The 12,541-nt window shown below is 42.5% G+C and overlaps 1 protein-coding gene across 1 annotated transcript in view; it reads left to right on the top strand.

The window, feature by feature from the left end:
* Window positions 1-12,541, top strand: part of LOC115142582 (regulatory-associated protein of mTOR) — a 172,780-nt gene that overhangs the window by 142,919 nt on the left and 17,320 nt on the right. Inside the window, 6 exon segments of the mRNA XM_029682143.2 lie at window positions 177-295; window positions 5,809-5,912; window positions 6,127-6,213; window positions 6,215-6,317; window positions 6,732-6,842; window positions 9,338-9,443. Of these exon segments, the coding sequence (XP_029538003.2) occupies window positions 177-295; window positions 5,809-5,912; window positions 6,127-6,213; window positions 6,215-6,317; window positions 6,732-6,842; window positions 9,338-9,443 (630 nt within the window).

The raw sequence follows: 12,541 nt of genomic DNA, 5'->3' as shown, positions 1-12,541 counted from the left end.
ATGTATATTGATGGTGTTCACACTGTTGGGTCATTATGTGAAATGATCATTCAGTGTGTGTGTGTGTGTGTATTGATTGTAATTGATGCTGTGTGCCTGTGTGTATTAACGGTAAGTCACGTCTGTGAATGCTGGATAATTATGTATATGGTTAATCATGCTGTGTGTCGTTGCAGGGGTGTCGTTCAACAGCGTTTACACACAGATCTGGAGGGTTCTCCTGCACCTGGCGGCCGACCCGTTCCCAGAGGTGTCCGACTTGGCCATGAAGGTCCTCAACAGCATCGCCTACAAGGTACTAAACATACACACTGTTCTCTCTCCTTCTGCTGTGTCTGTTTGGTTTTATGCGTTTTATGCGTTTATGCGTTGAAAAGGTCATGTAGTTTCATACACACACACTCTCTTGTTCTTACACACACACACTCACATACACTCTCCCTCTTCCCTGGCATTTTCCCCACCTCGAGACCATTACTTTTGTGCAAATGCAATTAAGGCGAAACGACTCCCCCAGGCCAGCCACTGCAGAGGAGAAGCCTGCTGTTACTTAAGAAGGTGTAATAACCACTGTTGGCCCCTGGCGCTGGAGAGAGCCCTTGTATTTCCTGCTGCTGACACCATCAGTTCCTCGCAGTCCCCAGAGCTGTTCATCTCAGCTTTAGGGCTTCCCACTGAAGCCCCGTAAAAAAACAACAGGACTTATTAGATATTACATTGCAACAGACTCTAATGTATGAGGCACTGCAACAGACTTTTGTAAGAAACATTGCAAGAGAATAATGTATGAAACGTTGCAATGACTCTAATGTATGAAACATTGCAATAGACTCTAATGTATGAAACATTGCAAGAGAAAAATGTATGAAACATTGCAAGAGAAAAATGTATGAAACATTGCAAGAGAAAAATGTATGAAACATTGCAAGAGAAAAATGTATGAAACATTGCAAGAGAAAAATGTATGAAACATTGCAATAGAATAATGTATGAAACATTGCAATGACTCTGTATGAAACATTGCAATGACTCTGTATGAAACGTTGCAATGACTAATGTATGAAACGTTGCAATAGAGTAATGTATGAAACATTGCAATGACTCTAATGTATGAAACGTTGCAATGACTCTAATGTATGAAACTTTGCAATAGAATAATGTATGAAACATTGCAATGACTCTAATGTATGAAACGTTGCAATAGAATAATGTATGAAACATTGCAATGACTCTAATGTATGAAACATTGCAATGACTCTAATGTATGAAACGTTGCAATAGACTCTAATGTATGAAACGTTGCAATAGACTCTAATGTATGAAACGTTGCAATGACTCTAATGTATGAAACATTGCAATAGACTCTAATGTATGAAACATTGCAATAGACTCTAATGTATGATGCCGCAGTATTTTTTTAAATATACATTATGGGTCACTGCTGCAGTCTCAGTTCCTCGCAGTCCCCAGAGCTGTTCATCTCAGCTTTAGGGCTTCCCACTGAAGCCCCGTAAAAAAACAACAGGACTTATTAGATATTACATTTCAATAGACTCTAATGTTTGAGGCACTGCAACAGACTCTAATGTATGAAACATTGCAATAGACTAATGTATGATGCCGCAGTATTTAAAAAATAAAATATATACAATATGGGCCACTGCTGCAGTCTCAGGAAAGGGCATTTGACCATGATAACATCGTGGCTTGTACATTTATCATCTCCGGTGTACTATTTCTCTTCAACACAATCCACAGTCATGTGCAACTCTTCTCTGAGACAGAGACAGGTGAAGCCCAGGTGGAAATCCCTATGAATCTCTGGATGTGTCCCAAAATGACCCCCGATTTGAAGTAGTGCACGACGTAGGGAATAGGGTGCCATTGGGGATGCACAACTCTCTGTTTCCTGCTCTTTTGATCCATCTGTAGATGAGCTTGGGAGGAACTATCATCTCTCTAGCATCATCTCTCTATTGCAGTGGTGTTTCATCTCCCAAAGGTTTTCTTTCCTACTGCAAGATGATTTTAGAAGGATTTTCTTTTATCAGCTCCCCCCCACCATCACCACCACCATCGCTCCCTCACAATACATTCTGCCCCAGATTCAATTTGACTGATTTAACCTGTAAATGATTGTTGCCGTAGAGTTGGTTTTCTCTAACATCTTACCTGGTGAAAAGAAAGTTAATGAACAAGCAAATGAGATGGAGACTTAAACGGTGTCTGCGATGTTTAGACACAAACAAATATTGGACAGTAAATTGTGCCTTCCTGTATTGTGCTTACGCAGCACATTCTATTCCACTGAGACGTTGACTTTATGTTCATATTCTTATCGTCATTTTTTCTTATTGTTGCATTGTCGAGACAGAACCTGCAAGTGGGCATTCCATTGGACGCTGTATTACCATGTGTATCCTGTTCATGCGACTAATAAAACGTGAAACCTCAACCCTTACTCCCCTCAACAAGAAAAAACCCACATCTCACACGGATGCCGTGATTATGTACTAGTCACTTACCAAGTCCTCACACTCTTCAGCCTGGCAACACTTCAAAGGAAAGAACAAAGAGGGTCTACCCACACCTTCACACACACACACACACTCTCACACTTAAAAACAAGTGTCAATCTAGGTATTGTGTCTCGCTCTAAACGCAATCTTGACTGGAGTGTGTAACAGTTTGGTGCAGCCCACGTCTGTTAAAGCCAGAGCTCTCGACAGCCTTCCCTTGACAAGCAGAGAAATGCTCTCATTGGTTTAAGTGTCCAACCGAACAAATCCAATTGTTTTAATTAGGATTTTTAGCGCGTAGTTGCCAGGTGCCAAGGAGGATGGAAGTGTGAAACACATGCAGCTTCTTTGTTCTCCAAATTAACATTTTAATGCATTTTTCATGGGGGGAAAGGAGGATACCTAGTCAGTGGTACAACTGAATGCCTTCAACTGAAATGTGTCTTCCGCATTTAAACCAACCCCTCTGAATCAGAGAGGTGTGGAGGGCTGCCTTTATCGACATCCACATCTTCGGCGCCCAGGGAACAGTGGGTTAACTGCCTTGCTCAGGGGCAGAACGACAGATTTTTACCTTGTCACCTCGGGGATTTGATCCAGCAACCATTCGGTTACTGGCCCAACACTCTAACCACTAGGCTACCTGCCACCCCTTAATAAGAGCTTTAAGCCTAAAGGTTAACTTGTTATATTTTTGTATGTGGTCCATACTTTGTGGTGATAAGATTGTAGGATTTAGGATTTGTAAGCGAGTCTGTGCTATTCTCTCACATTCTAACATCCGTTGTCCCGGGGTGTTGTGGGTGAATGTTAGCTTGCAGCAGGGTTTCTTATTGCACAAGTTCAGGTAGGTCCCTTCCCGTTTCAGCCCGTTTGCTTCTGTTTGGTTCCTAGTGAATGCCCCTTTTTGGTTTTCTCTTGTGCCAACTTCTACGGACCAACAGTACGAGTTAGAAAGCGAGCACAAACTGATCTGGGACCAGGCTTTGCACATTCGGGGAGACACTGGTAGAAAAAGCTCTAAAACCAACTGCATGAGATCATGATCACTCTTCTCAACCCACAATCTCTGGGCCTTACTGCCTTACTCAGCAGAAAATCACCGCTCTCACTTCCACAATCCCTCCCCCTCGGTACTGCCTCCAATCAGATTGCTTCTTGCATCAGACCACCACCCCTTCCAACCAATCACACCTCACTTTGAGGCTGCTTCATTGGGCTATTATCGTTGATCAGGGAGGTGTTCTGTTCTTGTGCGCCCACAGACCATTTAAATCCCCCCTTTGAATAATTCAACACTAACAAGTGTAGAGATACTGGCTGGCGGTGTGTCCCAAATAATACCCTACACAGTGCACTACTTTTCACCAGGGCCCAGTAGTGCACCAAATAGGGGATAGGGTGCCATTTGGGACCTAGATGCTGTTACCTTTGTCTGCTGCAGAAGCAGTTGGGTTTCAGATCTCCTGCCCGCCGGGAAGCCCGTTGTGACAACAGGGTTTATATACTCTTCAGTATCTCTCTTGCTTTGTGTATTTTGTTAGCATGGTTTTAGGAAGTGATGAATAATTAAGGGAAGTAAGTAAGTAGGGGGGGGGTGACAGGATGTTACACAGCACCTCGTTGGCGTCTCCGTTAAGCGCACCGGTGACGAAACTGGACGAGTCTGTTCGAACGAAGAACTCAACAGAATACAATTATGCCACAATATGTCATGTTTTGCATACATTACGTTAGGAGGCGTTGTCTATGGAGAAGATGACTATGTACCCACTGGTGGTGGAACGAGTTGGTTTGAACCAGCCAGGCACTTAATGCCATGCAATGATGGGACACAATTACGCAACAATTGTATTTAATGTTCTGCGTCCATTATGCTGGGAAACGTTGCCTATTGGAGAACAATACGCATGTTTTCCATGCGTCGATGATGACTATGCACCAATGGTGGAACGCGCCGGTTCGAACCAAGCACTTTATACCATTCAATTATGGGACACAATTACTCAACAATTGTATGTGTTGCACTAAGCAGGAAGCTTAGTCTGTGGGGTAATGATAACCTATTGTCTACCATGCAATAATCCTGATGATTGTGTGTTGCATGGGAAATGACATACCGGTTATTTCATTTCTTACGCTGTCAGACTGACTTCACCAGCTCTTACTGATTGTGATAAAATGACAAGTTTCACGTCTTCCTCCTTTTGCTATTCTCTCCCCTCTTCTTCCTCTTGCTGTGTTGTTTAATAATGAAAGCTTTCCCCCTCTGCAGAGAATCCAGATATCTCCATTGTTCCTTAGTTGATATGAGCGTGTTGATTTAAGTTAGCGAAAACTCCCAGTGTGAGATGAGATCAATTTTACCCTTTGAAGATTTCTGTCTAAGAAGTACTGCTTCTCAGCTCTCTCTCGATGTGATGGTGTTTGTTTATGTGTGTGTGTTAAGAGATTTTTGCCAAAATGCTTTCTGTGTTTGTCTGGTAATTAGCACTGCGAACATTGCAGTGTATTATTTGTTGTGGTGGTGTGATAATTGCTTGGTCTCTCCCACCTAATTCATCTTTTACTACTGCAGTTTGTGAAGCCTCTCAGATTAGTGGCAGCTCATCCCTAACGACTGTCATTTCTATGCTTCGTTTTAGTGAAGCGCTCGCCTGCGAACACGAGTAATTGATGCTGCCGCAACCCACACACACACGTGTTATAGTAGCAAACTCTTAAACACACACACACACACACACACACACACACACACACACACACACTACTACTGGCAATTAGCATAGAAATCAAATCAAAAGGCAATTCCAGATGGCAAAATGTGTTTGTTTGCTGGTGTTAACTGGATCTCCTAAAGCCAACCAGGTTTTTCTCTCTGCTCTGGCTTTTGTAAACAACTCAGTTATTCATCAGGTTTCCCTCATTGAGTTTTACTCTCCTCTGGTGAATAGCTGTTAGTGTATACTGGCGTTGATTCTGTTCTTGATGGGTGCGGTACCGGGAGGATTTCAAGGTGTCTGGCTGTTGCTGGTGTTGTTGTATAGATCATTTGTCAAAGGGTAATATGTTGAAATACAGTCGAAGTTCACCCAACAGTTACAGAACACAGTACAGTAGGTTTCCTTACAAAGTATGTTTTCGCCTACTTATGTTTGATATTACATTAGGCTCTAAATGGCTATCATTTCTCACTTTTTGTACTCCTGCTCTCTCTTTTCCCTCCGTCTCTCTTCTTCTCCTCCTGTCGCCGGTCTCTCAGGCCCTGTCTCTATCTCTGTCTCCCCAGGCCACTATGAACGCTCGGCCCCAGAGGATCCTGGACTCTGGCTCTCTCACCCAGTCGGCCCCTGCCAGCCCCACCAGCAAGGGGGCACACATCCACCAGGCAGGGTGAGGATATACACATACACACACACACACACACACACACACACACACACACACACACACACACTCAACTCATATTACACACAATCTTCATATTCTTAACCCTACCAGGATTATTGGTGTAGCAGACACACAAACACACACATCACTTTACACCCACCATCATTTTCTCACCAATGCTTTCCTGCCCCCTACACTAACCTCCCTCTTCCCCCAGTGGTTCTCCCCCCATGCCCAGTGCCAGCAGCTCCAGTCTGACTAACGAGGTGCCCAAACCCCGACACGCGGAGGTGAACAGCCCCCCACGCGACCCCCTACACCCCCACGCTGGGCGGACAGGCCCCCCACTCCCACCAGTTCCCCCGCACGCGCAAGATGTTCGACAAGGGGCCCTCCGGCTCTGAACAGGTAGCCTGACATCTTCATTTTCTAGAATCTCATTTCTGGTTGACTTGTTTCTTAAGGAGAAAAATAAGAAATAACCTAAGAACATTTAGAGTGATAGCAACTTTCCTTAACTGACTTCCGAAGTCTATAGTAAAGGAAGGTAGTTGAGAAGAAATCTCATTTAAACAATACGTTTATGCTAATTACCTCTATTGCTCAATTAAGGCTTCTGGAGAAATGTTTTTATCCAACTTGATTAAGATGCTTCATTTTAGTCCATTTAGTCTGTTTGATTCATTATGAAAGAACTCCCAGACACGTATTTTTGGATCATCTTTCATAATGAATTCTGAGAGTGTGGTGGTGTGTATTAGTGTTACTGTGTTAAAATGTGAATATTTTGTAATTATCTGCGTGTGTGTGTGTGTGTGTCAGGCCGGGGATGATGCAGATGACCCAGGAGGTCACAAGGCCTACATGAATGCCAACCTGTCTACAGGGCTGTGTGACTGGAGCGCCAAGTACTTTGCTCAGCCTGTTATGAAGGTACTGTACTACACTTCTCTCCCCTATTTTCATCCCTCTTTCTGTCACACACTCTCTCTCGCCGCCTCTCTTAAACAGACACACACACACACACAATACTGTAGTGTGTCTCAGTACCTGTTCAAGGAAGCTGTTTAGGCTGTTACAGCACCTGACCTTCCTTTGATGGTCAGAGGAAGCAGCTGAGTCATGTGTATGGCTGTCTCCACACACTCACTCACTCCGACACACAAACGTCCTCACACGCACGCACACACTCCCATTCTCACACACACGCACCTTGGCAATGCCGTTAGGGGAACCGCAAACTCCCTCCAACACTTTCTAAAACCCGCCTTTCATCTCTCCATCCTCTGAAAGAGAAAAAGAAACGTTGTCAGCTCGTCTTGACTTTGCCAAACTGCTGCTGGTCTGGAGGTGAGAGAGAGAAAAGGATTGAGAGAGACACTAGGTGGATAAGAGAGAAGCAGAGAAGTGGCTTGAGAAACAGGAGAGAGAGAGAGAGAGGGAGGAACAAAGTGGGGGCATGGTATAGAAGGAAAGAAAAACAAGGGGTGATGGGGTGAGATGAGACTGATGAGAGCGAGAGGAAAACGAGAGCGGGAAGAGAGAGGGAGAGGTATCCACTTTGCAGAAGTACAAATGAGAAAGCTGCGTTTGCAATTTCTGGAACGCTCCCATAAAGAGCCGTTGTGTCTGAAAGTCTGTACACAGGTTATCATATCAATGTGTCAGCAGTACGAGGTGTGTGTGTGTATATATAACCATTAGCAGACCTTTGGTGTGTGTGTGTTTCCGTCCTTTGTCAGCCAGGTTCATTGTACAGTCAGTGTGTAATGTCCCACATTAGTGGCTGAGATATCCATATCCAAGAGGCTGCATTTAAAAAGAATGTTTTTACCATGAATGTAACATTCATATGTGATAAGGGTCCCCTGGGAAACTGACCAACACTTTGGTTCCTACTCTGTCACAACAACTTCTACTCTACCTGGCTTTTTTCATTCGTTGTCATGCCAATTAAATTATTTGCCCATGTCCTGCAGCCCAAGCTGAGACCCAGCATCATGACAGCCTCTCACCTTGACACACACACACACACACACACACACACACACACACACACTCATCAGCGCTGACTGAGGCAGGCCTTAATGTCTTAGCGCTGTAGAGATGTACAAGCAAACAGTGACTTGCACACACTATTTCCTTGAGTCCTTTAGTTAATCACTCTCTCTCTCTCCACCCTTCTACTCGCTCTCTCCACCCTTCTACTCGCTCTCTCCACCCTTCTACTCGCTCTCTCCACTCTCCCTTCCCCCCTTCCATTCCTTTTTCTCCCTGTCTCGCTTCACCCTCTCCATCTGTCCCTCCCTCCACCTCTCTCTATGTTTTGTCACTGAGTGCTTGGTGGTTATTACCACAGCATATGAATCTACATGCGGTAGCAGTTAATGGCTCCCTATTCCATATAAAACGCACTATGGGCCCTGGTCAAATGTAGGGCGCTGCGTAGGGTATAGGGTGCCGTTTGGGATCCAGTCAGTGTGTGGCTGCTCTGTTAGTGTTAAGTATTCGGAGGGCAGAGCAGGGAGCCTGGTGGGGCATGTACTTAATAAGCAGCAACACTCTGGCCTCACAACACTCCACCATTACACTCCATTACAGTCTTTCTCTGTACATTACCATCCCTGTCCATAATGCTAATGGTTACAGCTATACACACAGGGACACGCGCACACACACACACACATTTACATAGAAATGTCTGTGCGCACATCAGACGCACAGAAACACACATCTACACAGAAATGCACACATGCAGACACACACCAAAACACTCAAACTCAATCCCTTCATTGCCCTCTGCAGTTACACCCGAGGACCGCCATTGACGCTCACTAATGATTCTCTCCCTGTCAGGGACTGAGGGATGGAGAAAACCATCAAAACAGCCTGAGAGGCAGCCCTCAGAAATAAAGGGATGAATGGATGGAGAGAAAGAGGGTGGTGTGAGGGAGGAGAAAACCCCTCAACACAGCCTGAGAGGCAGCCCTCAAAGAGGGGCGATGGATGGAGAGGGAGAAGGAGGGGATAATGGATGGATGGAGAGAGGGGGGGGAGAGATGAGAGGACAAGCAAGGAAAGAGCTTTTAACAGTTGGAGCCTAAGAGGGGATCCTCTTCATTTAGCTCATTAACCCATCATTCCAAAGAATGGGATGACAGAAGGAGAGGAGAGGGTGAGATAAGAGCGTTAGATGGGCAGGAAGAGGATGAGGGAGTGTTGAAACGTGGGAGGGAACACTTAGCAGCCTGAGAAGCAACCCTCTTCGTTTAGCCCAGTAGCACAAAGCTCTTGTCTTTATACCATGAAGGAGTATGACTGGAGGAGAGAGAGGGGAAGGGAAGCAAGTGTCTTATTCTCTTAGTTCTGTAATCACTTCCAGTTTAGACATTCAATCTAATAGAAATAAAACATGTCTCTCTCTCTAGATCCCAGAAGAGCATGATGTGGAGAGCCAGGTGAGGAAAGAGAGGGAGTGGAGGTTCCTGAGGAATGCCCGCGTTCGAAAACAGAGTCAACGTATCACGCAGAGAGGTGACGCACACAAACACCATGTATAGCTACACATAAATACACACATACACTATGTATAGCTACACATAAATACACACCAACACTATGTATAGCTACACATAAATACACACAAACACTATCTATAGCTACACATAAATACACACAAACACTATGTATAGCTACACATAAATACACACAAACACCATGTATAGCTACACATAAATACACACAAACACTATGTATAGCTACACATAAATACACACAAACACTATGTATAGCTACTCATAAATACACACAAACACTATGTATAGCTACACATAAATACACACAAACACTATGTATAGCTACACATAAATACACACAAACACCATGTATAGCTACACATAAATACACACAAACACTATGTATAGCTACACATAAATACACACAAACACTATGTATAGCTACACATAAATACACACAAACACTATGTAATAAATACACACAAACACTATGTATAGGTTCACATAAATACACACAAACACTATGTATAGCTACACATAAATACACACAAACACTATGTATAGCTACACATAAATACACACAAACACTATGTATAGCTACTCATAAATACACACAAACACTATGTATAGGTTCACATAAATACACACAAACACTATGTATAGCTACTCATAAATACACACAAACACTATGTATAGGTTCACATAAATACACACAAACACTATGTATAGCTACACATAAATACACACAAACACTATGTATAGATACACATAAATACACACAAACACTATGTATAGCTACACATAAATACACACAAACACTATGTATAGCTACACATAAATACACACAAACACTATTTATTTTATTTTTTATTTTACTAGGCAAGTTTATTTTACTAGGGGCAGAGTTTGTTAAGAACAAATTTATTCGAACTTATTTAAATACACACAAACACTTTTATTTTATTTTTTATTTTTACACAAATTCTTATTTGCTGCCCGTTCAGGGGCAGAACGACAGATTTGTACCTTGTCAGCTCGGGGATTCGAACTTGCAACCTTTCGGTTACTAGTCCAACGCTCTAACCACTAGGCTACCCTGTCACCCCACTATGTATAGCTACACATAAATACACACAAACACCATGTATAGGTTCACATAAATACACACAAACACTATGTATAGCTACACATAAATACACACAAACACTATGTATAGCTACTCATAAATACACGCAAATACTATGTATAGCTACACATATATACACACCAACACTATGTATAGCTACACATAAATACACACCAACACTATGTATAGCTACTCATAAATACACAAACACTATGTATAGCTACTCATAAATACACAAACACTATGTATAGCTACTCATAAATACACAAACACTATGTATAGCTACTCATAAATACACACAAACACTATGTATAGCTACACATAAATACACACAAACACTATGTATAGCTACACATAAATACACACAAACACTATGTATAGCTACACATAAATACACACAAACACTATGTATAGCTACACATAAATACACACAAACACTATGTATAGCTACACATAAATGCACACAAACACTATGTATAGCTACTCATAAATACACACAAACTCTATGTATAGCTACTCATAAATACACACACACACTATGTATAGCTACTCATAAATACACACAGACACTATGTATAGCTACTCATAAATACACGCAAATACTATGTATAGCTACACATATATACACACCAACACTATGTATAGCTACACATAAATACACACCAACACTATGTATAGCTACACATAAATACACACAAACACTATGTATAGCTACACACAAACACTATGTATAGCTACACATAAATACACACAAACACTATGTATAGCTACACATAAATACACACAAACACTATGTATAGCTACACATAAATACACACAAACACTATGTATAGCTACACATAAATACAACAAACACTATGTATAGCTACACATAAATACAAAACACTATGTATAGCTACACATAAATACACACTAAAGCACACAAACACTATGTATAGCTACACATAAATACACACAAACACTATGTATAGCTACACATAAATACACACAAACACTATGTATAGCTACACATAAATACACACAAACACTATGTATAGCTACACATAAATACACACAAACACTATGTATAGCTACACATAAATACACACCAACACTATGTATAGCTACTCATAAATACACACCAACACTATGTATAGCTACTCATAAATACACACCAACACTATGTATAGCTACACATAAATACACACACACTGTATAGCTACACATAAATACACACACACTATGTATAGCTACACATAAATACACACAAACACTATGTATAGCTACACATAAATACACACAAACACTATGTATAGCTACACATAAATACACACAAACACTATGTATAGCTACACATAAATACACACAAACACTATGTAGATTTGCTCACTGTTGTATAGACACTTACTCACAGTATAGAAGAAAAACAAATGTGCTCTTGCACTCGGTCACACATACCGGCAGGGGGATATTTGAAGAGTGAAACACACACCAGTGAGGGGAACGTGAGTATGCATATGAGGCTAGAGGGGGAGCGAGGATCTATTGGAAACCCCCCTCGTTCCAAAATCTCTGCCAGACGGGTCTCTGACCCACACACACATTATATACATGATACACACACACTACACACACATTAAAGACCCCAGGCTTCAGCGCAGCTCCCCCTGTGAAGTCAAGAGCCCGCTCAAACAGAATGGCTAACACTCCTACGTCACTGCAGCTCCTACAACACACACGCACGCGCGCGCTTACGAGTCCATTGGCGTCAGAGCTGAGGCTCACATACGCATGCAACGCTCTCTCCCCTTTTAAACATCCCATTCTGCCATCCTCTTAAGTTGAGAGACTAAAAGATCAGGGCTGCCCTCATTCATTCTCCTGCCTCTGGGGAGATGGACAGACTGAGAGAAGGGGAGGTAGGGGGTACGTTAGAGTGCAAGAGAGACCGGTAGGTTAGAGCGGGAGGAGTATGAGGGTGGAGAGTGAGACTGAGGGAGTGAGAAAGGAGA

This window comes from Oncorhynchus nerka, linkage group LG15, assembly GCF_034236695.1.
Source record: "Oncorhynchus nerka isolate Pitt River linkage group LG15, Oner_Uvic_2.0, whole genome shotgun sequence".
In the NCBI taxonomy this organism is placed as follows: domain Eukaryota; kingdom Metazoa; phylum Chordata; class Actinopteri; order Salmoniformes; family Salmonidae; genus Oncorhynchus; species Oncorhynchus nerka.
This window is presented reverse-complemented; position numbering and strand designations above follow the sequence as displayed.